The 25764-nt window shown below is 32.4% G+C and overlaps 5 protein-coding genes across 6 annotated transcripts; 3 read left to right on the top strand and 2 right to left on the bottom strand.

The window, feature by feature from the left end:
* The first annotated feature begins 53 nt into the window (after positions 1-53).
* On the top strand, positions 54-7463 carry CenG1A (Centaurin gamma 1A). 2 transcript variants are annotated; one of them, XM_070640848.1, is made up of 9 exons: positions 54-696; positions 2952-3184; positions 3411-3552; positions 4210-5577; positions 6029-6478; positions 6545-6668; positions 6759-6903; positions 6971-7091; positions 7159-7463. In XM_070640848.1, the coding sequence occupies exons 1-9, from the start codon at positions 501-503 to the stop codon at positions 7308-7310; spliced, it is 2931 nt and encodes a 976-aa protein (XP_070496949.1). In that variant the 5' UTR covers positions 54-500; the 3' UTR covers positions 7311-7463. The 2 variants fall into 2 exon arrangements, with proteins under 2 accessions (XP_070496949.1, XP_070496950.1); XM_070640849.1 differs by lacking the exon at positions 54-696 and adding an exon at positions 2448-2735.
* cutlet (chromosome transmission fidelity protein 18 homolog) lies at positions 7444-11004 on the bottom strand. The gene is made up of 4 exons (XM_070640850.1): positions 10863-11004; positions 9005-10802; positions 7706-8559; positions 7444-7609 (listed from the first exon to the last, which is right to left on the bottom strand). The coding sequence occupies exons 1-4, from the start codon at positions 10939-10941 to the stop codon at positions 7506-7508; spliced, it is 2835 nt and encodes a 944-aa protein (XP_070496951.1). The 5' UTR covers positions 10942-11004; the 3' UTR covers positions 7444-7505.
* Positions 11005-11254: 250 nt separating this feature from the next.
* mus312 (mutagen-sensitive 312) lies at positions 11255-15440 on the top strand. The gene is made up of 5 exons (XM_070640847.1): positions 11255-11455; positions 11513-11831; positions 11890-14713; positions 15019-15171; positions 15239-15440. Exons 2-5 carry the CDS (start codon positions 11782-11784, stop codon positions 15344-15346), a joined length of 3135 nt encoding a protein of 1044 aa, XP_070496948.1. The 5' UTR covers positions 11255-11455; positions 11513-11781; the 3' UTR covers positions 15347-15440.
* Positions 14884-20714, bottom strand: Glyp (glycogen phosphorylase). The gene is made up of 5 exons (XM_070640851.1): positions 20298-20714; positions 18164-18496; positions 17904-18099; positions 16199-17805; positions 14884-16123 (listed from the first exon to the last, which is right to left on the bottom strand). Exons 1-5 carry the CDS (start codon positions 20538-20540, stop codon positions 15974-15976), a joined length of 2529 nt encoding a protein of 842 aa, XP_070496952.1. The 5' UTR covers positions 20541-20714; the 3' UTR covers positions 14884-15973.
* A 333-nt stretch (positions 20715-21047) lies between these two features.
* Positions 21048-25573, top strand: LOC139091122 (zinc finger protein 845-like). The gene is made up of 10 exons (XM_070641065.1): positions 21048-21275; positions 21334-22103; positions 22166-22357; positions 22418-22529; positions 22585-22891; positions 22959-23107; positions 23359-23598; positions 23664-24872; positions 24955-25267; positions 25326-25573. The coding sequence occupies exons 1-10, from the start codon at positions 21136-21138 to the stop codon at positions 25464-25466; spliced, it is 3573 nt and encodes a 1190-aa protein (XP_070497166.1). The 5' UTR covers positions 21048-21135; the 3' UTR covers positions 25467-25573.
* The last annotated feature ends 191 nt before the right edge of the window (positions 25574-25764 follow it).

Raw genomic sequence — 25764 nt, 5'->3', positions numbered from 1 at the left:
ATGCCCTGCGTGCAACATTTTTTGTGGACGACTTTAAGTCATATTCATGGCGAGAGTGTAGTATTTTTCGTCAAATTTTTTTATTGAAACTTTTTTTATGCAATTTTCAAGTTTTAAGCTCTTGAAAATGGTTAATTATAATCAAAAACACAGGAGATTAATGCTTAAAGGTGATATAAAGTGAAATATGATGAAGTGCAGGCCGAAAAATAAGGAAACATAAATTTTATGTTTTACGCTTCATGTTTTATTTGAAATTTAAGGAAAAATGTTTTGAAAAAGTTGTGTTTTGTGTCATAATATTGATCTTGAACTGTTCATTAATTAGTGTATGTTGGTGAAATTACAAAAAAATTATCAAGAAAAAATATTTAAATAGCTTAAACTTTCTCTCAAAAAACATACAGCAGTAGAAAAAGTAGTGAGAGAGAAACAATAAAAAGATCCATTAAAAATATACAGCAAGCAAGAAGAAGCAGAAAGAGGAAGAAACATATAATATGGCAATAAACAATAACAACTCAACAACAAGATCGCAATTACAGGCGATTATTAACAATCCATATGCAATTCGGCAGGAAATTCAACGATTTGAGTCGGTGCATCCTTCAATTTATGCCGTTTATGATTTAATAGAACTCATTCCTGATTTACAAATCGCTACTCAAATACGAGAGCATATAGTAAACATTGAAGGTTAGTAGTAGCTGTGCTATACGTCTTTTATAAATGCTGTACATTTCTGTGCGTGGGATGAAATTATATTGCAACTTTGCTGCAATTATTTAATGCATGCGAAAGTTCAGCACACAAATCATTTTTTGTAGCACTAACTGTGTGTGCCATAGTCGGAAAAGGATGATGATTCATGCCAAAAAAATCGATTTATTTTTATAATGGCACTACCGGTGAAAAAAAAAATATAAAAATCAAGCGTCATATTGTGTATGTGACAAGACTCAATATAACTTGTAATGGCACTTGATGCTATTTTTCGATCGTATCCTCCCACAATAAAAATTGTTAACTCAATTAATTTTTCAATTTCCGATGATAAGACATTCCGATGCAAAACATCATTATTTCTCCGCTTCTGTACATGACTGTGTGACTGCAAAATGGATCAATAACAGTAGAAAGATTTTATCTTTTTTTTTTTGTTGCAAATATATATTCACAACATAAACATAGTCATAGTCGGTCGAATGCATAATCGGAATTTTCCTCTTCTTCCTCTGATATAACAATTTATTTTTTTATTTGGGAAACTATCCAATAATTGATTCATTTTTAACATGACACATAAAGCTATTTATGTCTATAATTTAATTTAAATGCCGAGACTGATTCCCTGCATGACTATATTTATTTATTATTTTGCTGCCCAAACCGACTATTATTATTTTGATTCTTAAACATGCTGATTGTGAAATTTAATAAATATTATGAGATACGTTATCCAATTGCATAAACTAGATTATTTATGTCATATTATGCGATTAGAATAAATGATGTGAGCGCCAGCGTATAGCTTAGGTCATTTGCATGCCAAACTTTTAAATTTAAATCCTATGATTCAAAATTAAATTCGCGATAAAATTTAAATCCATAGCTTTAAAACAAATATTACGAAGCAAGTGAATATCTAGTATCAAAATATCTGCTAATTAGCATGCAAAATTCGTTTCTATTGATCGAGTGACTTCCGTTATTGCCAAGAAATTTTGCGTCTATGCATTCTTAATATAAATTATTGAATTTGGCTGACGAAAAAGGAAAGGTGCAATTAATTAATTAGCTAACTGAACTAAGTCATTAATGAATAGTCGTAGTCAGTTTTGTGGTATTTTTCTTATCAATTTTTTGCAATAATTTTTTCACTGGCTGTTCTTTAAACATCAGCATTAACTGATAAGAATTCAGTATTAACAACAGTGTGTCTTATGGAAAATACTCAACACTATAGCAAAATAGAAAACATGTAGATACTTGAGTTTGATGAATGCGCATTTTCCCGATATTGATGTCTCTGGCAAATTTGTTCGCTTAATTAATTAGTCTGAAAATGATACAATGTAAGGAATTTAAATTTTAGCAGACACAATTCAACAAAATAACGGTGATTTTAAATTTGAATCGATTGGAAAATTATAGTGTAAATTACTTGTCACATTGTCAAGAAGAGCTCAGCTCAGCTTGGTTAAAAAAATGGTCAAAAATAATTTAAATAGTAACGGTCGAAATGAATTCGAATATTATAGACAGGCGGACAAATTTAAGCAAAATTCTTTTAGGAAAAAGCGCTAAAAAATATTGAATGAAATTTTTAATGACTATAATGATGATGATTGTATGTATAGTATTGATATTTTTAAACTGTGTGTCATTTTAATACAACGAAAAGCAAAAAACCTATACGCTAAAAAATCATTTTTTTTTTCGAAATCAGTTTGTGGCTGAATATGAAAGAGAAAACATATGATCGTCAAGTGTAAATTAAGTTATTTTTTTTTTATTGATGGAATAATTCTTTTGTTTTCTTAAAGAAGTCATTTGTTGTGAATGGAAAAGTGCTTAATTTTCGATTGTCTGATAACTGTACATTATGAATTTGACATTAATTAAAAATTTCTTCACGTCGGACAAAAGTGAGCCTGCCAAAATCGGTCGAGTAATTAGACGTTCCTTTCGCATTAAAAGAAATTCAAATAGCATTCATGAAAAACGGAAATCTGGTAAATAATAATAGTCATTTATTGATGTCTATGCGTAATTTTCTGCTTAATTCTGGTTAAGATCATGAATGCAGTCACCGCAAAATGATGATGATCACCCACTTGAGATGTCTTAACGAAAAAAATAATATATACACAAAAATATTGCTTGATATGATTCATTGTGCAAAATTGCGTCGTCATAAAGATTCTTTTCTTTTTCCTATATCGTTACAGATTCCTTTGTTAACAGTCAAGAATGGACATTATCAAGGACGGTGCCTGACATTCGCTTGGGAATTGTTGGATCTTTAAATTCAGGCAAATCGGCACTTGTTCATCGATACTTAACTGGAAGTTATATGCAAGAGGAATCGCCTGAAGGTGGAAGGTTTAAAAAAGAAGTTCAAATTGATAACCAAAGTTATTTGCTATTAATACGTGATGAAGGAGGCTCACCCGAATTGCAGGTACATAGATATTAATCTTTTATTTTATTGCTCAACTCTGTTTACAACAGTCTCTGTTATTTTTTTTCGGCAATTGTTTATTGTTCTTTTTCTGTCTATCTCTGAACTTTTATGAGGTTTTACATTCTTTTTTATTTCCAAACAACTGACTACAATCATCAATTGTTAACTTCTCTCAATTATTTATAATAATAATTTTTGTATCTAATTCTTTTTTCACCAACAGTTCTCAGCTTGGGTTGATGCGGTAATCTTTGTATTTAGTCTGGAGAATGAAGCGAGCTTTAATGCAATATATGCATATTATACGAAAATGTCACACTACAGAAATGTTGAGAACATTCCGATTATTTTGGTTGGAACTCAAGGTAACAAAAACTTTACTTATAAATACTGTGTAAAATGAGAATTGTGATATTATAATACACCAGAGTTTTAGTGTTTTTGACATGAAAGTGACATGTGTAGAACAAAGTCACTAGGAAATTTCATTTTTATTATCGTATTAAAAACTAAAACTACAAGAAAATCAATAAGAATCGTAATAATAAAATTAATGTCTCCACTTTGTATATATTAAGAAATCAGTAATAATGGCACCGATTTGGATTGCACTTCTTTGTCACGTTTGACAAACTTCTTCTTCCTTTAAATTAATTTTTTGAAAAAAGTCAAATTATAACTGTTGATAAGGAATTTTAAAAATTCTAACGGAATTTAAAAGTTTAAATGTCTAATGAAGATGTGACAGTCGGTCAGAATGAAAACAAATTGAAATCATTGTGTCATGGATAAAAAATTTGTGAAAACTTGTCAATGGACAAATTTCTATATTTGGCAAAATCTTCATGATATCAATTTTGATATTTATTATAATTTAAGCATCTAGTGGAGACTTAGTTTTATTAAATTTCTATGTAAATTTATAATCACGTATGTATGTGATAAGACACGGTAAACGAGAAGACTATTTTTATTCATTCTTGCCATTTCCACTCTTTCCTTATTTTCTCCCCCGTTAATAGATGCGATTAGCGAACGTTGTCCGCGTGTTATTGATGATTCAAGAGCACGAAAACTCGCAAATGACTTAAAGCGGTGCTCGTATTTTGAAACGTGTGCAACTTATGGACTTAATGTTGAAAGAGTTTTTCAAGAGGCTTGTCAAAAGATTGTTCAAACACGTTCAATTATTCCTGCACTGACACCGACAAATTCACGACCTACAACGCCCACGACTCGTTTAGGTGTTACATCTTTACACGGCTACAGTTACGGACAATCACAAAATATGAGTCCAACAAATACAAATGGCCTAACAACGACGGCTCCTCCTGTTAATGCACTTAATATAAACAGTTTATCGCCCAGTCATCATCTAAATTCTTCATTACCTCATCACAGACAACACAGTTTGTCTTCAACATCTAGTCATGTACCAGTGAATAAAGCAAATAGTGATTTATCAAGCTTAGATGGATCATCACATAGTCCATTAATGGGTAAAAATTCGAATATATCATTACAACCACAACCGCAAGGTCTCATAACAATGCTTGGTAGTGATAACAATAATATGAATATGAAGTTTATCCAACATGAACGTTCTTCGATGCCACCACCAAGTTCATTAGAAAATCTTCAATTATTAAGTATCATACCTCCACCACCACAAAAAGAAAAGGAATTACCGACACCAACAAGTACACCGACAACATCAAGAAAATCTCGTCGTCGATCAAATTTATTTATACCATCAAAAAAAGAAGACAAATTAAAGAATGTTGAAACAGACAAATTGGGTAGTGGAAGGTCAATTCCTATTAAGCAAGGATATCTATATAAACGAAGTAGTAAAGCATTAAATAAGGAATGGAAGAAGAAATATGTTACACTATGTGACGACGGTAGATTAACTTATCATTCATCACTACATGATTACATGGATAATATACATGGTAAAGAAATATCATTACAGTACGTAACTGTTAAAATCCCAGGACAAAAGCCCAAATCGATTATAACAAACAGTGCATTGACAAAGCAAGCAGCGATGCTAAATAAAAATGGAGGAATTTTTAATAATAATAATAATATTAACAACAACAATACAAATTCAATTACGGAAAGCCTAGGTGTTTTATCATTACTTAATAAAGATAAGAAGGCAACAGCGAATGATAACAAAGTTCTATTAACAGCATATGATAATCTAAAAGAACCGGGAAAGGCAAGTTCGCAATCGGGTGATGAATCAGGAATTGCTTTGAGCAATAGTAATTCACAGAATCTTGGAAGTGATAGTAATAATAAAATTGACGCACAAACGCCTAACGTCAAAAAACGTCATCGACGAATGAAGAGCAGTGGCATCAAAAACAATGATACAGAAGGTAATATTTCATTCATATTGTTTTGCACATCTCTGTCCAAAAATGAAAACAATTAATTTCTATGATATTCTCTATTAGGCACATCTTTTTATTTAAGTCGTTAATTGATTTTTAATCGCTTTGGCCTAGTTTAAGGATTATCCTGATTATAAATTCATATTTTCACTATAAATATCTAGTTTACAAACTTTACAAAGATAAGCATATTGTTTAGATATACACATTTTACTGCGAATTATGCTTATCTAATAAGTTATGTCAAGGACGGTGTGGATTATTGATTTCTAAACCTTCTTACGTTAACCAATGATTCATGCTGACAGAAAGCCGGTTTAAAAAATTTAATTGTGTCTCGACTAAATTCAAATTTGTGTCTTAGCTAAAAATCGTTGAATGTTTTGGAAAGAAATGCTGTTATTGAATAATTAATTAATGAAATTTTAATTTACAGATCAAGACGGATTCGAATTTTACATAGTGTCTTTGGATAATAAGCAATGGCACTTTGAGGCTGCAAATTCGGAGGAACGTGATGAGTGGGTTTGTGTGATCGAGCAGGAAATCTTTAAATCATTGCAAGGCAATGAAAGTTCAAAGCCAAAAACACAAAGTTCAGATGATGTCGCACAATTAATGTTAAACATAAGAAGTCAAGTTAGTGGAAATGGTTTTTGTGTTGATTGTGATGGACCATCACCAGAATGGGCGAGTCTCAATTTAGGCGTTTTAATGTGCATCGAATGTTCAGGAATTCACAGAAATATGGGCTCGCATATCTCAAAGGTTCGTTCACTTACATTAGATGAGTGGCCGCCAGCGCATTTAGCTGTGATGCTGTCAATTGGCAATTCATTGTCAAATTCAGTTTGGGAAGCAAATACGAGAGGCCAAGCGAAACCAGGTATAAACATAATATAAAGCTTAATCCAATTGGGCATGCTTAATCAGCTAATAATTTTGTTAATAGTTCAAACATCGTCACGTGAAGAGAAAGAAAATTGGATAAGACGAAAGTATGAAGCCAAAGAATTTTTACAACCATTGAACACAACAGTGTCCATTGGACAGCAATTGATTGAATCTGTCGTTAAGTAAGGAACAAAAAATCAATTTTTTCGCATTAATAACTGAATTTACAGCAACAATTTACTGATAAAAAATTTAAAATCCCTTCTTTGTAGGAGTGATATGAAAACCATAATACTATTATTAGCCCATACGAATAATGAATTTGTAAACTGTACGGTGAATTCTCGTGACTTAAGAACACCATTACATTTTAGCTGTGCAATTGGAAACTTGAGTATTACTCAGATTTTAATTTGGGTAGGTTTTAATTCCGTTTATTAATTTTGATTCCGATTTTTAACAGATATTAATTTGATTTTTTCAGTATAACGCAAATTTAAAACAAACAGATCATGAAGGACGGACATGTTTAACTTATGCGACCGCAGCAAATTCTTTAGCGATTGTTAAACAGTCAAACAATAAGCCACATCACGTATCTTCAGGTAATTTGGCATATTTATAAAGCTCTAGCTTATTATTAATTTTTCGAAATTTCATGTCTTCATTTAGAAACGACAACGGCATTAGTTAACTTGTTAGTATCGTTAGAGTGCACTGATCCGCATCCACTGTGTCAAACAAATATAGGAAATCAATCTACTAATAGCTCCACAACATTAGCACGACATCCATTCGATAAAGTTCCATCAAGTGTTGTTTAAGCTCTTTTAGTGCATTTGAGCATTCTTAAAATATATATTATTAAAAAATATTAATTTATAAAAATGAGAAAAAAAACTTTATATTTAGGCAATAGGACAAAATAAAATGTTGCTTTAGATTAAATACGACACATCCAGTTACTGATATTAAAATTACTTTCTTTTACTTAAATTAATTATAAATTATTATTATTTTTACAGTAAATCTGAAAATGTAATGTCCTTTCTAACGGCATTGTTGAAGCCTTCTTTGTATTTGAACCATATTGGACTTCTCACCAGGATGTTCTTCATTGGATCTGGAAAAATATTAAAATTTAACGAATTTTTGAAATTCAAATATAATATTGATCAATTTTGAATCTAAAAAGACCGTTTAATATGTAAAAACTTACCGTGTACGGTTGAATTATCTGACGAAGATTCTTTTGACACAACACGTCCAAAAAAGTCTTTGCAAATTAACGATGAAGGTGATGGTTTCTCTTTTACTACCTTCGGTATTAACTTTTGTAAGAAATTGGGCAATTTTTTGTTCTCTGATGTCGGAGATAGCATTTCATTGCCTTTTTCTTCATCTTTCTTTGACCTTTCTTCCGCTTTTTCGGGATTTTCGTTACCAACTTTAGGACGAGCTCTTCTCATTTTTTCTACCTGAACTTCTTGTGCAATAATTTGCTTACTCCAATAGCTAATTTGTTTGCTAGGTATGCCAGTAAAGGAAAAATGGTCAATGTCAGGCTCGGATCTATAAAGATAAGTTCCATCTGCAGCCTGCATTTGAATCAGTGAAATGCCAAAATCTGCATAAATTTCAACTGTATGCTGTAAATCAGTCTTTTCATTCGGGGTCAATAAGTGCATTGAAACAGATCTAATTTCAGGACAGACGATATTCTTCAAAAGACTTATTGTGTCAATCAATAATTCATGTCCAGCACGGACACCATTTGAGATTATTCCTTTTTTTATGCTCTCGAAAATTTGTTTCGATGTTGATATTTTTTGAGATACTTCATATTGTTTCTGTGGATAAGTGATTTGTGGATAGGCCATTGATGAGAAACAAAAATGCCAGCAAACAAATGCAAATTGTAGGTATGGATAAATTATGTAGTTTTGTTGAGTGTTGATTTTGTGGTGAATCAAATCATTAAAACAAAACCATTTCGATGCCTCGACAATGGATGTCAAATTTGTATCCTGTATTTTTTGCTTCAAGAAATTCTCAAACACTCCCTGACCAAGCCTAAAAAATTGATTAAAAAAATATATTTTATCGCATTTGTTTGTTACATTCGTTTTGATGGAGTGTTCGGCATCATTTAATGATAATTTATGGCATAAATTTTTTGCAATAACTTGTGGATTATGAGCAACTGTCAAAAAGATTTTTGTAAAGTTTTAAATCCGAGTTAAAATTTCAAATTTTTAAAAGCCGTTAAATTTTGAATTTTTGAAAGTTGCAAAATTATGAATTTTTGAAAACCGTTAAATTTTGAAAGTTGCTAAATTTTGAATTTTTGAAAGCCGTTAAATTTTAAAATCTTACTTTTCCTTTAAAAAGGCCATTGACTTATGACTAGCACTGAAAATTTATGCCTTAAATTGCCCAACCCTCTCAACTATTGTAAAACAATAGTTTCTGTGTAAATTATACATCATGATAAGAACTAACAACTTATTTCACTTACTTCTCATATTCACCACAGCTATTCACCATATCTAATACATACATCATGCGTGTTCTTATAGACATATCAGTCATACCAATAATTTGTTTTTGTTCATTATTTGATGACTGTTTGATGACTTTCTTTGGTCGTTGTATTTGAAATATTGATGACCATACATTAAAGAGTGTCTTGTGTGAATCCTTTTGTCCTACATTACTTTTTAAAACATCAAATAATGTCAATGCTTTTTTCGTGTTGCTATGAAATTGAATGACTGATATACAAGAACGAATATCTCCGCCTGTTTTCTCTGCTAACGAAAGCATAGCTGTCATGTCCGTTTTAACATGTTCTTTAATTGATATGTGAATTAATCGTTCAGCAAGTCGAGCATTGTCAATTGATTGGAAATTCACAACAAATGCAATTTGCCGTAAAGTTCTTAAATTGGCTCCATACAAGTCATTGCAAATACAGATAATTGGACGTTTGAGGATAAACTTTTTCTTATTTTTTCCCTTCTTGCTATTTTCAGTGACTTGTCCGGAAACAAAACGAATTAAAAATTCTACAGATGGAAGTGGTGCTCCATCAATCTCATCCAAAACTATACAATTTGGACGATTGTCTCGATTAAGCACTGATTTCATTTGAGTACATGATTCTAAAATTTGTCGAAAACTGTCAACATTTCTGTCATCTGATGCATTCATTTCACGAACTTCATAGCCTGCATGCTTCGCAATGACATGAGCGAGTGTCGTTTTTCCCAATCCAGGGCGACCAACTAATAAGGCAATTTTTTGAACAGGAACTCCGTTTTCGTCAAGCTCAGTATTCAGCATATTCCCTCGAAATTTTCTCTTATTCCATCCACCGTTTTGTTCAAATCTCCCGGTTCTTCTATTGAAATTACTTAGTTCTCCTGGTTTTGTATTTTTCTTTACTGGTTCTCGATTGAATACAGCTTTATCCCATAACTTAATCCATTGTAGAAGTGACCGATTTGTAGATTCGTCAGACAACAGATCAATATATTTTTTAGGGCTGTACTTTTCAACCCATAGAGTTGCATTGGACACATTTTGATGATTTGCAGCTTGTTCTTGAGCAAGTTGTCGCATTTGTGATGATCCTTGGACATGTTGTAAGATTATTTGATTAGCTTCTTCCCAAAGCTGTTCTGTTTGATTTCCAAAGAATTTTCCACCATTCACATTGAGTGCCTTAATTTCCATCAACTTTTTATTCTCAAAATCTTCAGAGTGGAATCGCACATAGTAACGATCATCAAGATTACACAATGTCAAAAATGGAAATTTGGGGATTGTCTTGGATATATTTTCCTTCTTAAATTTATGAAGTGCTTCAAGCCTGTCAAATTCATTATTTTTGAGTGGATTTAGGTATGAATCAAAGACCTTTCTGGCTTCAATGATTTTCTCTATTGTTTCAAAGTCTTTTTCTTCTTCTGTTTTATGCTTCTTTAAGTAGGCATCTTCGATTTCAATGTCATAAATGTCACCAAATAAATCCTCAAGTTTTCGCTTACGCTTCATGCCAAATTTCTGTATCTCATTTAATGCATCATTATTTTTGGACTTGACATTGTCAAAATCTTCATCTATAGCTTTGAGTTTCTCTAGAAATGGAGTTGATGTCTTCTTACTCTTGGTAGCATTAGCTGGTGTGAATGCGATTTGTCTTTCATCTCTTGAGATTTGTGATAATGCCGGACTTGAAAGTAATGTGTTGTCATTACGAGCTGACGGTTTTTGAGTCGAAGCTACTGGTCTTGCTGCTATATTTTCAGGCTCTGAAAGTTTGTTATTGTATGTTGATTTTTAATATTTTCATTAAATTTTGATATTCTCACCTTCGAACTCATTCATCATATCCAATTCCTCGCCGTACATGAGCTCATACTCTTCCTCAGGCGTTAAAAAGTCAGCCATGTCGAATAATTGATTAGAAACCAATTTTCTAAAATTAATTTATTTTTCACAAATATTTTCCCGCTTAAAACTTATTGAGAGATTTGAATTTACTCTGACAGTTATGCAATATTTTTGTAAATCATAAATTTAGTTGACTATAGGATGATTTATTTAATTTGAGGTATACAGGGTTATGCTAAATTTAAAGATAAACCACTCATTGTGTTGATTATAGATTGTAAATCAAGTGAAAGCAAGTTAAATTTAATTTTACTGAAAACAAAGAAGGCGTAGGAAAATTCAAAAATTTACCGTTAAAACATAGAGAATTTAGAGGTTGTGTTTACAAAAATTTTCAAAACAAAAGGAATAATTTGAAATTTAGTTAAATGTCGAGAACGAATGAAAAGACAACAATTTCTGAATATCCTGTAAAGCCTAGAAGAACAAAAGGCACTTACTCATACAGAGCACGTAACTATTTTGCAACTGCTTGTGTTCTTTTTGGTGGATTAGTTGGTTTAGCTTATGCGTAAGTAAATAATTTCATAATATTTCCAAAACAAAAACTTATTTAATATTTATTTAGATATTTGCCATCAACTGATCGTATACGACACTACGTACAAGAGAACTTACAAGAAACGGAAGAGCAGAAAGTAAAACGTAGAAGATTAGCACCATTTCAGCAGGCATCAGATTTACAATCAGCATCACAGCTACCTGTAATTTTAGATCCAGCAGATAGTGCATCTGTCAGAATATCACTTCAAGTCAATGATCCATTGCAAATCAGACCGGATCAGTAAAATATATTATACATAAGAGTGATAGCAAGTTATTATTAGTAATTTAATCATGTCTGTTAATGAGAAAAAGTCTAGAAAAAAGAAATTAAATCCAGAAAAGTAAGTTAAAGTCTGTTTTCATTACTATCACGCTTTTGTTAATTTACTTTAATTACAGTGAAATAGTTAGCAAATTTTTTAATAAGAAACAAAACAATGGTGAACCGGCAACGAAGAAGAATAAGGTTGAGGAAGATGTCAATAGTGATGATAGCTTAAGATTTTTCAAGAAACCTCCTAATTTAAGGAATATTGCTGCAGCAAGCACTTCAAAAGATACTTCAAGTCCTTCCACTTCAAAGGATAATGTCGTTTCTGAATTTATCAATAAGCCATCAACATCCAAACAAACAAAAAAGACGACTGCAGCTAAGCCTAAACGAGCCACGAAACCAAAGAAGCCAAAATCTCAAACAGACATAAGAAAGGCACTGAACAAAAAGGATGAAATGATTTATAATGCAATTAATGAAAGCTGTACGCAAGATGGAGTCGATCCTTTTGAAATGCAATTGGCACTAGCTATTTCTGAATCTCTAAAAGATGTCAACAAAGAAAAACACCCTAAAGACGAGTCGTCGAATGAGACAAAAACCTTCGATAATCCATTTAATTCCAGTGGAAAAATTCAGCCAATAAGCACAGTGCTAGAGCGTTATGGATTTAAAAGCAAGAGAGTTTATTCTGATTATGAGATTGAAATGTTTTTCAACAACAAATCAAAGAAGCGGACCAAATATCAGAAATTTCCAACTCTTTTGACTAACACGACTGATGATAAACGGGATGAAATGATTAGAAACAGAATACATGATATTTTGGATTCGTCCCTATTTGCTGAAACCCAAGAATCTGAAAAGGCAGAAATTGCCAAAATTGAGAAGAAAAATCCAGTCGTTTATTACGAAGATCTAATGGAAATGCATGAATTAGTCAATACAGCCTTTAGAAGAAGCTCAGAGAGTATGGTCCATTCTGATTATTTTGTAACTGAATTATTTGAAATAGCACACAACAAGCCTGGATATTTGCTCAAAGATTGGAGCAAAATTGCAGGTCGTGATCCATCGCCTGTAAGGGAATCAAAAAGAAAATCTGCTGAAATTGTTAGTGACCAAAATGATTTGCCTGCCATTACTGAAAATAAAGAAGATGAGCTTCATGTCAAAATTGATGAAAAATCTCAGCAAGTCAAGGACGACCCAAAAGAAATTTTATTGAGTCCCAATTCTAGTTGCAGTGATATTTTTGAGGGGATTGAGAGCTTTTCGATGGATCAATTAGGCGAAACAGAAAGTGAAGCGTCGTTAAAAGCTGTTAATGAACATTTGGAATTACTGCATGAAAAGTTATCACAATCCGTAGTAATGCATCAAGATAACGAGAAATTCAGTGATAAAAACAAAATTCCAAGTGTGGATTTAACACAGGATGAGTCAACAAACAGCGAAAACAGTGACTCAACGCAAGAATATATTTACGATCCAACAGACTCGCCAAAAACAGCTCAAAAATCATTAGAACAAGATAAAAAATTGGATCAAATATCTTGCAATAATGATGTGCCGCAAACAAGTAATAACGATGATGGTGAAATTTTTGATCTTACTCAATGTGACAGCAAGGAAGAAGAAATAATAAATTATAAAAATGGGGAAGAAGCACATAGTGCCGCAAAATCACAACAACAAGAAGAAGAAGAAATATTCGACCTTACACAATGTGAAAGTTATAAAGCACCAAATATGGATTGTAAATACACTTCGCAGGTCATCGAACCTTTCGATGTTCATGAAAATATATCTAGTAATGATCTTACGCAACATGGCAATGAAAATCTAAAAATAGAGTATGAAAAAAGCTCCGAGCTGAAAGAGAACGTGTCAGATGAAAATGAAATATTTGACCTTACTCAGTGTGCTAGTCCACAGAGCTTAAGTAAAAGCTCGACAGCACACTCCTTTGATGAAAATGAAATAATTAACATTTCGGATGATGAAATTAATTATTCAATTAATAGATGTCAAGACAACAACAGTAATGAATATCCATCAAATAGTTTTCCATCACAGCAAGTGGACGATGTTATTGAAATTGATAATCTAGCAGAACAGTCATTAATTGACATGATAGCAAAGGATGAGAAGGATGTTCAAATTGAGAACAGTGTATCGGAACTGCTGAATAATTTCTCAGAATACAATAAAAGCTTCAGTCATGCAAGAAAAAATCGATCAATTAAGTTTTTAGAGACGGAAAATCTTGGCGACAGCATAGCTGACATCATGAAAAAGTATGGTGTAATTCCACATAATTCACCAAAGGCTAAAAGCTTCTCAAAAATTCATTCAGAATCAAATTTAGAGAGATTTTCATCACAACACTCAATTGAACAGGTTAATGCTGATGATGACGTTGATTTGACCGTGATTAATGACTTTTCGTCCCAAAATGATTCTCAAGAGAAAGAAGATTCGGAAAAAATGGATATGTCAATAAACAAGTCGCTTGCCAATATTCTCAAATCACCGTTGGTCAAGCAGTCTGACAGATTGTCGAAAGAGAAGCCAAGAAAAAGTCTCGGCTTAATAATGAATGACAAGTATGTTGTTGATACCGAAACTCTATTTACTCCGCCTGATTTTGAGAACATGACACCGCACGAGTTAAAGCTACAACTCTTCAAATATGGTATTCGTCCACTTGCAGTTAAGAAAGCTGTTCAATTATTGACTCATATATATAATCAAATGCATCCATTAATCCGCATTGCTATAGACGAAGAGATTGACATGAATGATTCTCGTAAAGACATGAATATAACAGATGTAGTTACGGATATTGGCATGAAAGGCGATGACGATGTTTATGTTTTTCAATTAGATCAATCTGGAATTTTAGAGGATGAGGAATATATCTTGCCAAATGTTCGAAAGTCGAAGGTAAGTCAAATGCCAACTTTTTGCCTTTTTTAACGTATTTTTTACATTTTGAATTTAGCAACAATTTTGAAAAATCAAATTTTTAAAATCCGTTAAATATTCAAATTTCAAAAAGTCAGTAAAAATTTAAATTTTTTTGCACTGAAATAGAAAATAACAAAAACAAGACATTAGGAGTTCACAGGATAAAACATATTTTCCTTTAATAGTTTTCAATATTTTTTGTCTTCATAAGATTAAAAAATATATTTAATTGAATTACAATTTTTTGATTCTCTTTACATTTTTTTGTTCTCATTCTTCAGGTTCCATCATGCTTAATACCACTCCATATATCATTTTATAACATGGTTCGTTCTAATGACAAATTGCAAAAGTACATTCTTGAATATCGACCAGTTGATTTAGATCAAATTTATAAGCATTTTCGAAAATTTGGTTTAACTTATCAAACGAATGTAAGTTTAATTAATTATCACGATTTGTGTTGCATTTTTTATAACATTTATATAATTTTTTTCTTAGGATATTATTGCATTTTTGGATAAACGCTGTATAACATTCAAAACGAAAGAGCAGTCGTGCAGCAAGAAGCACGAACGCAAGAAACAAAAGCGTACGCAAAAATCATAAATTTTATTTTTCTTTGGTCATCAGGTATCACCAAATTGTTAGTTTCCATAATTTGTTAATTTTATTGAGCATACACACACAACAGAAAGGATTATTAGATAAATAAAAAAGAAATAACATAAAAAAATGTGTTTTAATCTTTTATTAATAAAATTTTTCAATGCCAATTTTCAGCAATATAACAACATAATAACATATGAATAATGTATAAAATATCAGATAAATGAAAGAGAAAATTGCACTATTTAATTACTAGCTAACTAAATGAAATAATAATGCAGAAAAAAGTTAAAAGAACGAAAGACAAAAAAAATGTTTATATGGCAAATAGGTTTTAATTTTCCTTACATTTAAACGTGTTGAATGAGACGGTGAACATTGGGCAGTTATTAATTATGTTCAATTGTAAGAAAAATATCTTCACAAAAAAAATATTCGCTTGCTAGATTAATTATAGCTCCTTTTTCTCATAACTCGTGTGTAAATTTGTTGTTTTTTTTGTGTATATTACATAGTGTTTGAACGATTTCTTTAAATTCTTTTTTAATATTCAATAACGACGCATTAAAAGTTCTCAACAAAAAAAAAAGAGATGAATTAACTAGCTGCATTGCTGGATTAATTAATTTAAACAACGTCATGTGGATTTGGCAATTTTTCGTAGGATGGTTCAATACCCCAGATTTGACGAGCATATTCGCTGATTGTACGATCGCTAGAGAACTTGCCACTGCTTGCAATATTGTGGATCGACATTTCGAGCCATTTTGCTTGATTCTGTGGATTAAAAAATTTATTATTAGTTCTTAACGGTCAATTTAAATTCAATTAATATTTAGCAAAGACACGAACCGAATAAGTAGCAGAAACAGCATCTTGTTTCTGGACGTAGTCATCGAAATCAGCAAAAGTAAGGAAACGATCGTATTGCATCAACATGTTGGTGACATCCTTGAATTCATCTGGATTTCCAGGGCTGTAATAGCCTCCAGAGATTTGATCAATACATTGCTTCAATTCAGCATTACGATTGTAATAATCCCATGCATTATAGCCTCGCTTTTGAAGAGCTTCAACTTCTTCGACAGTCATACCGAAAATGAAGATATTTTCCATTCCCATTTCTTCGGCCATTTCAATATTGGCACCATCAAGTGTACCAATTGTTAAAGCACCGTTCAACATGAATTTCATGTTACCAGTACCTGAAGCTTCAGTTCCAGCTGTTGACAATTGTTGTGACAAATCAGATGCTGGCATAATCTTTTCAGCCAATGTGACACGGTAATTTTCCAAGTAAACAACCTTGAGCTTGTCACCGACAATTGGATCATTATTGACAGCATGTCCAACTTTGCAGATCAATTGAATGATTTTCTTAGCCATATAATAACCAGGGGCAGCTTTACCTCCAATCATAACTGTACGTGGTACGAAATTGGCAGTTGGATCACGCTTAATACGGTTGTACATGGTGACAATGTAAAGCAAGTTAAGCAATTGACGTTTGTATTCGTGAATACGCTTGACTTGAATGTCAAACATTGATGATGCATTGATTTTAACGCCATAATCATGTTCGAGAATTGATGCCAATTTAAACTTGTTTTCTTGCTTAACTTTAGCAATAGCACGTTGGAATGATGGATCCTTAGCCCATTTCTTCAATTGTGCAAGTTGATCCAAATGAACTGGCCAGTCATCTCCAATCTTTTCACAGATCAAATCAGCAAGACCTGGATTACACAACAACAACCAACGACGTGGTGTAATTCCGTTTGTCTTGTTTTGGAATTTGTCTGGGAAAATTTCAAAGAAGTCACGGAAAATGTCACGTTTTAAGATTTCTGTGTGAATTGCAGCAACACCATTGACAGCATGAGCACCAACAATTGACAAACGAGCCATATTGATACGCTTTTCACCGTCTTCTTCAACCATTGACATACGACGCATTCTATCGAAATCACCTGGATATTGCTTCTCAATTTGTTGCATCCAGAAGAAGTTAATTTGATAGATGATTTCCAAATGACGTGGAAGCATTGATTGTAACAAGGATGTTGGCCATCTTTCAAGAGCTTCTGGCAAAACTGTGTGATTGGTATAAGCAAAGACATTTGTGGTAACGTGCCATGCTTCATCCCATGTAAGTTTCTCCTCGTCAACGAGAATACGCATCAATTCAGGAATTGAAATGGATGGATGTGTGTCATTAAGTTGAATTGCAACCTTCTCATGCATAAACTTCATAGCTTCATGTGGATTCTTTGATTGTGCGAATTTAGATGATTTGTAGCGACGAACAATATCGGCGAGAGATGCAGCTGACAAGAAATATTGTTGCTTCAAACGCAATTCCTTGCCTTCAAACATGTTGTCATTTGGATACAATACACGAGAAATATTCTCAGCCAAGTTACGATCCAAAACAGCTTGAATGTAATCACCATCGTTGACTAAAAAGAGAAATTAAATAATAATGACAATTTAGTGATGATGTAAAGCATGCAGTCAAGGTTGTAATTCTAAATCAAAGTCAAAGTCAATAACTTACAGAATTTCAAGTTGAATTCAATTGGTGATTTTGCACTCCATAAACGCAATGTATTTACAACATTATTGTTATATCCAGGAACTGGATTGTCATAAGGCATGGCATAAACGATTTGAGTGTCTGTCCAGCGCTTTCCATCAGGTGTGTCCATAACACGACCGAAGAAGTTGACGGGGATCATGTATTCTGGACGGGCCTAAATAAATTAACAAAATTCTTTAATAGACAATTTGAAGGCAAAGGATGAAAGTGAAACTGACCTTCTCCCATGGACATCCAAATCTCAACCAATCATCAGGTTCTTCAGATTGTTCAAAGTTACGAATGCGTTGAGTGAAGATACCGTAATCATAACGAATACCATAACCGACAGCAGGCATAGCCAATGTGGCCATTGAATCAAGGAAACATGCAGCTAAGCGACCTAAACCACCATTTCCTAAACCAGCATCTTGTTCCATATCCTCCAATTCTTCAATATCCAATCCCATCTGATAGAGAGCCTCATCAACTGTTCCTTGTAATCCGATATTGATCATGGTGTTTTGCAATGCACGTCCCATGTAAAACTCCAATGAGAGATAGTAGACGCGCTGATAATAAGAAAGTAAACAAACGTTCATCATTATATTTATGAATTTTTAAGAAAAACAATTAAAGTAGACATTACAGCAACAAAAATATTAAAGGGATACATTAATATTTTTTAATAAAAAATAAATATTTGTGTTATCACGAACCGGTGCCGTATTAATTAAACAGTTTCATATGGTCTCATTTTTTTATCAATGGATTTATAATTTTGTTATTACTGGATGCGCCTGAAAGATCATCAAATGTTTTAAAATTGTGCTGAACTTTTTCACATTGTTGTCGATTTCTTATTGACACATTAAAATATGTTTGTAATTTTTTAATGCTTTTCTGTGGCAAACGAGTTTTCTCACACGGGAATCAGAACGCTGTAGATTTTTTAATAATATTTTAAAAGCAAAATTATTTTTAAACTCTGTCTCAATAATATGAAAATATTTTTTCTTTCATTTATAGAGAAACGTGTTGCATCCAATATTCTACTTTGTAGATGAAAAACAACAGCTTGCTAATATATCGTGTGTCAGGAAAACTGGGAAAATCAAGCTAAATCCAGCTTAATCAGGATTAGAAAATTTAACGGATTTCTTGCGTTTGAAAATTATAGCAAAATTACCGTTTAAAGATTACTAACACATTCACAGAATTTTGAATTTTTATTTAACGTATTTCGAAAATTTAAAAATTATAGCAAATTGACCGTTAAATTTTCAAAAATCACTAACACAATCAGAGAATTTTGAATGACAATTTATGTGTGTTAGTGTGCCTAAATTTCAAGATCCAGCTGCCTGAATTAATTAGTAAAATCTTCTTGACAGGCATTATGATCTGCGCATATTGACAAAAGGAGGCGTAATGTCACATTGATTTTTTGCACCGAGAGACCGTGAAAATATTTATTTAATAGTGCATGAAACTCAAAAAAAAATAAGTTTAAAGGAACCGAGAGACGTAATATCTTGATATTATAAAATAGAGCGACTAACTCTATTTATATAGTCAAAATAAAAACTATCTTTTGAACTGAATGAAGTAAGGAAGACAGAAAATGATTTCTACATAACGAAAGTTAAAAATAAGCTGATTACAATTAATTAAAGTTCTTTGCCATTAGTGATTAACTTCATTAACTTTCTTTTTACATTCTATGTGACTGACTCTGTAATGATTAATTATATTTATATTTTTTTCGCTATCATCTATCACAACGGTGGTTTATGTTTGTGTTAACACAAAAAAAAAGTATGAGATGTACGTGCTGTCGACCTTATCTCGACCTTCAGAAAAATTTCGGATATATATTATTAAATTAAATCAATTTAAGGCTAATATTTCATGCTGTAGACTTCATATACACACGATTTTTTTTTCGTCAAATCAGACGAATGTGATTTTCTTTAAAAATTAACCTACATAAATATTTATGTGTGATAAGCTAGCGAATTTATGATGAATAAGCTCCGAGACAAAAAAATAGATAATTACGTAAAAAAATTGAAGCATTTTTTGACTGCCTGATCAGATAACATCAGATTTCTGTGACAATTATACATTTTATCACATAAGTTGCTTATTTAATTTCAGTTCACCGGCTATCCGGCAAAATTGCCTTTTCTTTTTCTTCCCCCATCCACTTACTTCTTTCTGTATATGCTTCTTATTTTTATCATTTTTTTTTTATTTGTGAGCTTTCTCTCTCGGTTTTTTCTGACCTTTGGAGGTCGTAAATTTTCTATTCTATCGACGGTATCATTGGGATTTACTTATGTTCTATAGAAAATGTGTGTGATTACATACCTTTGGATCTTTTTCAAAGTAGTGCTGTTGGGTACGAATCCAGCGGGAAACCAAATGATCTTTTACGCAATGAGCCAATGCAAAATAATAATCGCGAGGTGTTGCAACATTACGATCCTTAATTAAGGAAAAGTGAAGATGACGATTGAATCCCTTCTTTACTTCTGTTACATCCTCAACTTGTGCAATTCCACGTACTGAAATTTGCTTTCTTTTATCGAGTTCACTCAATGGACGACTCATTTTTCAAGTTTTATTATTTTTTTTATTTTCTGCACAGCAAACACTTCTTATCCGTAGAACAAGTTGACTATAATTAACGTGAATTATTATGCACTATGCACTATTTAAATCTATTTTACTGGAGGATTGTGGATCAAGACTTTTTTCAGATGCTTTCACTGCAAAGTTTCCGATCTGAATGAAGAAATGAAAATTTTGTCTCAAATACTTTTAGAATGTTAAATAAAGGACAGACATGCGCAAAAGAGATGCCCGATCGTGAGAATTGAGAGAATTCTCAAAATAATACACTGATGGAAATTGACTTGGATAACTTTTGTCAATTATCACCTGTTTATCTATGGAATGACTGATTACTATTAATAATCTTATAGATAATTGTACTTACTATTATATGAACTATTGTTCCTTTATTGGAATATTGATAGAATAGGCTAAGATCAAGCTTTTTGACTCTCTTGACTTTTCTTCGACATCAAAATTTTCAAAAAAATGCGCCAGAGGGCTTTTGTTTACCAAAACACAACAAAATTGAGAAAAAATATCATTTTAATAAATTAAACATAAGCAATAATCTATAATTAATTAATAAAGTATGTCAAAAGGCAGCTTTAATCAGGTTCTAATTGTTGAGAATGAAAGTGGTGATGTCTATATCGTGGAAAATCAGAATAAAAGATCCAAAATTGGCACGAGAACTGATAGTAAAAAATGTCAACAAATACTTCCACAAAAGTAAGCTTAATTAATGTCAATTGATTGCTATAATCAACTAATTTACATTATTATTTAGCAGTTTTAGTAACGATGACGATATAGAAGCTATAGAGGAAGAATATTTAGAGGAGAATTTTGAGGTAGATTTCATCGATGCGAATGAGTATGAAGAGATCACTGTCAAAATTGAGCCGAAAGCTGATCAAGGCATACGGCTAAAGCTATCAAATAAAGCCACTAGTTCAAATCAAGCAGTAAATAGAAGTTCCGAAAGTGCTGTACGGAAATCTTCAACACATAATAAGCAGCAAGCAAGTCAGACAAAGTTTTTTTGTCGATACTGTGATACAAATTTTGCCAATAAAAATGAGCAATGGATGCATCTATGTAAATATTTACAATGTGATCCCAATAATTATATATGCCGTATTTGTCTTAAGGAAGTCAATAAGAAACATTTTGATGATCATGTTCATCCTGAAAAGTTTGAGTGTAAAATCTGTGAGACAATATTCTACAGCCAAAATGATTATAATGAACATAATCAAAAGAATCATAACACAGATGTTCCTCCAAAAAAGAGAGCTGTTGAGTATACGCCAGTCGCAGACTTTGAAAGTGCTGTCACAAAAGTGGAAAAACCTGTAAATTGCCTATTAAGACGAAAAGGAGTTAGGACAAAAGTGAAATATCCGCGGAAGAAACAGCGATTTGAATGTGACTTGTGTGGCAAATATTTAGTTAGTTCCAGAAGTCTATATTTTCATATGAATTTACATCGTGGAGATTCTTCCTACATTTGTGCTTCCTGTGGCGAGGTATTTTTCACACCAAACGGAATTAAAGGTAAAATTCCATTAAACTGATATCTATAGCTATTTTAAATAATAATCTTTAATTAATTACAGGACATTCATGTGAGAAAAAGAGAAGAAGGCCGGAAAAAGACTTTAGAACTTATGACATGCGATACTGCCGTTTCTGTGATCAACATTTTCCTTCGCTGGATGAAAATAAGGCTCACAAGTGTGAATTCCAGCATCCTGATGACCAAAAGCTGGTCTTTTGCAGGTGCTGTGGAAAGGTTCTGGCCAAATTAGGTACAAAATAGTTTAACTTCCTTAACATATTTCATATTAATAAATTAAATATATTGACAGCTTTTAATCGACACATGGAAACGCATTCGGGAGTTGATTGGGTCTGTAGTATTTGCAATAGAAAGCTGGCGACTGAAAGAGCACTCAAAACTCATCTAACGACTCACACCGGGTAAGTCAATATTGATTGTCCATAATGCAAGTTCTAATTGTGAATTTTCCTACAGAAACAAGCCATATAAATGCAGTGAATGCAACGAGAGCTTTATTAACAAAGTAGTTCTAGATCGACATATGAGATTTCATGGACAACAACCAAAACTATTTCGTTGTGAGTTTTGTTTTAAGCAACTAAGTACAGAAACTAGCTTAAAATCGCATGTTCAAAGGCTGCATAAAAACACTGTCCAATGTGAGCTGTGTAAGATGGAGTTTCCTAATCGAGACTACCTGAAGGATCATTTTCAAGCAACTCATGAGCCTAGTGTTTGTGGGATATGTGGAAAGTCCTTTGCACTTCCAAGATATTTAAAGGTAAGTTCCCAATACTCTAGTTTCCATTCCAATTGGATATATGAATTACCTACTTAACATTTTACAGATGCATGAGAAACTTCACTATGACGATACAAATGTCTCGAAAATGGCATGTTCAATATGTGCGAAACAGTTAACGACGAGAAATATTAAGCATCATGTGTATAGACATCATATTAATGAGTTTGAGTTATGGTCAAAAGATAATCCTAATTTATAAAATGAATAAAAAATAATTAATAAAGTTAAATGCGCTGCGCTCTTGCGGAATTTTTACTTGTTCAAAATAACGGTCAAAATTTAAAAACATGAAGGGGTGCTCGAAAAAAGTTTTTTGATTGCAGTCAGAGGGCGCGCAACAACGATTTATCAATGTTTTTAGACAGATGGAGCGGGAGTCGATAACAAAAAAACTGAAATTATTGAATTTATTTGATTTTTCTTAAATTTATTAAATTATAAAGCCGAAATAACATTGTAAAAATGTTTGAAGGTACTTTATCGAATGTATTAATTGTGGAGAATGAGAGTGGAGAAGTTTTTATTGTGGAAAATAAAAATAGGAAGCCAAAAATTTCTGAGAAAAAAGTCGAAGAAAAAATTATAGAGCCAATACCTGAAAAAAGGAGTAGAAGAAAACGATATGAGACGCAAGAGGAAGTGGATTTACAAGATTTGGACGACGAAAAGCCATTAGTCATAAAGTAAGTATAATTAAATGCATTTTTGCCGACTATTGGTTTAAACATAATGCCAAAATTATTATCAGGAAAGAAATTAAGAGTGAGCCTCAAGACGAATATGAAATTCTTGACGATGTTCAACCAAATACATCCGGAAGTTATCAAGTGACGTCGGTTTTTATTGATCCAGACAATAGCTTTGATGTGGATGAAGTAAAAGTGAAACAAGAGGTAACTCCGGAACCGACAAGAATTAAATCCGAAAATTTCCAAGCTACTTTTGATGGGAATTGGTCGTCTGATGAAAATTATGGTGACAATGGAGACGACGATTTTCAATTTAATCCACCGGATGACGATGACGATAAGCCTAAAAAGAAGAGAATTCGAAGAAAATTGAGTAAAATTATGGATGTTCGCGAAAAAATATCAATTGCAAAACACAAGAATCGAAATCTACGTGGACGTATAGCCTGTCGATATTGCGATGTTCTGTTTGCGACAAGAGAAGAGAAAACAATGCATGATTGCAAGTATCTCCAATGCGATCCAAATAATTTTATATGCCGCTTTTGTGGTAAAGAATTATCAAGAAAAACATTCAGCAATCACGTTCATGAAGCCCTCGAATGTCAATATTGTGGTCGTAAGATTTTGAATCCAAGAAATATGAAATTGCACATTCAAAAGAAGCATAAAGGCGAGAAATTTAAGCCACCAAAGGAGAAAAATATTGAAGATTATCTGAAAGAAAAGGAAGAGGAGGAAAAAGCTATTATGTCTCGTTTGGAATCAATTCCTCCAATAATTTTGTCTGGATCTGACAAGGATTCTCCTCGTATTAAGAGATCTCGCCAGTTCGAATGTGATTTGTGTGGCAAATTTTTGGTGTCGCTTCGAAGCATTAGACATCATATGAACTTCCATTTAGGCATTTCATTGTACGTTTGCGACGTCTGTGGTGGCAAATTCTTTTCAAACAATGGTATTAAGACACATTCATGCAATAAGAGAAGAACTGATGCTAGGTCTTTCCGTACACAAGACATGCGATATTGTAAATTTTGCGATAAGCGCTTCAATTCGTTTGATGAAAATGCCAGTCACGAATGTCCTTACAAGCATCCATTTGATAAGACATTGGTCATTTGTCGATGCTGCGGAAAGGATGTCCGCCGAACTTGGTTTAACCGTCACATGGAGTTCCATTCTGGTATCGAATGGACTTGCGAAATTTGCAATCGAAAACTAGCAACTAAGCGTGCACTGAAAATTCACATGACTATGCACACTGGGTACGTTTAAATCTATTATTAAGCTGTCGCGTTCAAATTTTGATCAAAATTCATCTAATTTTCTTAAATTTATTATTTCCAGCGAAAGACCGTTTAAGTGCACATCTCCAGGATGCAACGAGAGCTTCGTTACCAGAACTGTACTAAATTTCCACATGCGCTATCATGGAGAAGCTCAAAAGCTCTTCCGTTGCGAATTTTGCTTCAAGGAACTAACTTCCGAATATAGTCTCAAAGGACACATTAATCGTCTTCATAAGCCAACATCACAGTGTGAGTTATGCAAATTGGAGTTTTCGTCGCGTGATATTCTCAAAGATCACATGATCACCGCTCACGGACCGTCTGTTTGCAAGACTTGCGGAAAAACATTTGTTCTTCCTAGATATTTGAAGGTACTTACTATTTTTTGTTTTAAGTATGTTTTGGTATTAATTTTTGGTTCCATTTTAGATGCACGAAAAATTGCACTACACTGAAGAGGAAAAATTCCCATGTACGTTCTGCTCAAAGCTTTTCACATTTAAGAAGTTGAAGCCACACGTATTCCGCTATCATACTGAGCATTTTGATCAATGGAATAAAACATTTTAAGGCATAATTATTACAATTCGAAGCAGTTTTATTTGATTTCATTTTCTTTAAATTTTTATGAAACATTTACTATCATTTTGTGAATAAATTTAAATATTTTTTAGATTTTTCTCTTCTTTTGCGATAATAATTTGAAAATAAATTTGAGGTTCTATGTAAGGTTCTCTCAAGATACTTTCCGGAGAGTTCATAGTTCTATGTAATTAATAATGGAAAAATTAAGAATAAAGAGAAAGGTTTTTAAACAAATAAAAATAGTAATCAAATATATGTGCTTTTATTTAGGTGTCTAGACAAT

This window comes from Chironomus tepperi, unplaced genomic scaffold (genome assembly GCF_022539635.2).
Source record: "Chironomus tepperi strain 1889 unplaced genomic scaffold, CSIRO-AGI_Ctep_v1 contig_223, whole genome shotgun sequence".
In the NCBI taxonomy this organism is placed as follows: Eukaryota; Metazoa; Arthropoda; class Insecta; order Diptera; family Chironomidae; genus Chironomus; species Chironomus tepperi.
Note: the sequence above shows the minus strand (reverse complement) of the source record. Positions and strands in the feature narration are given on the sequence as shown.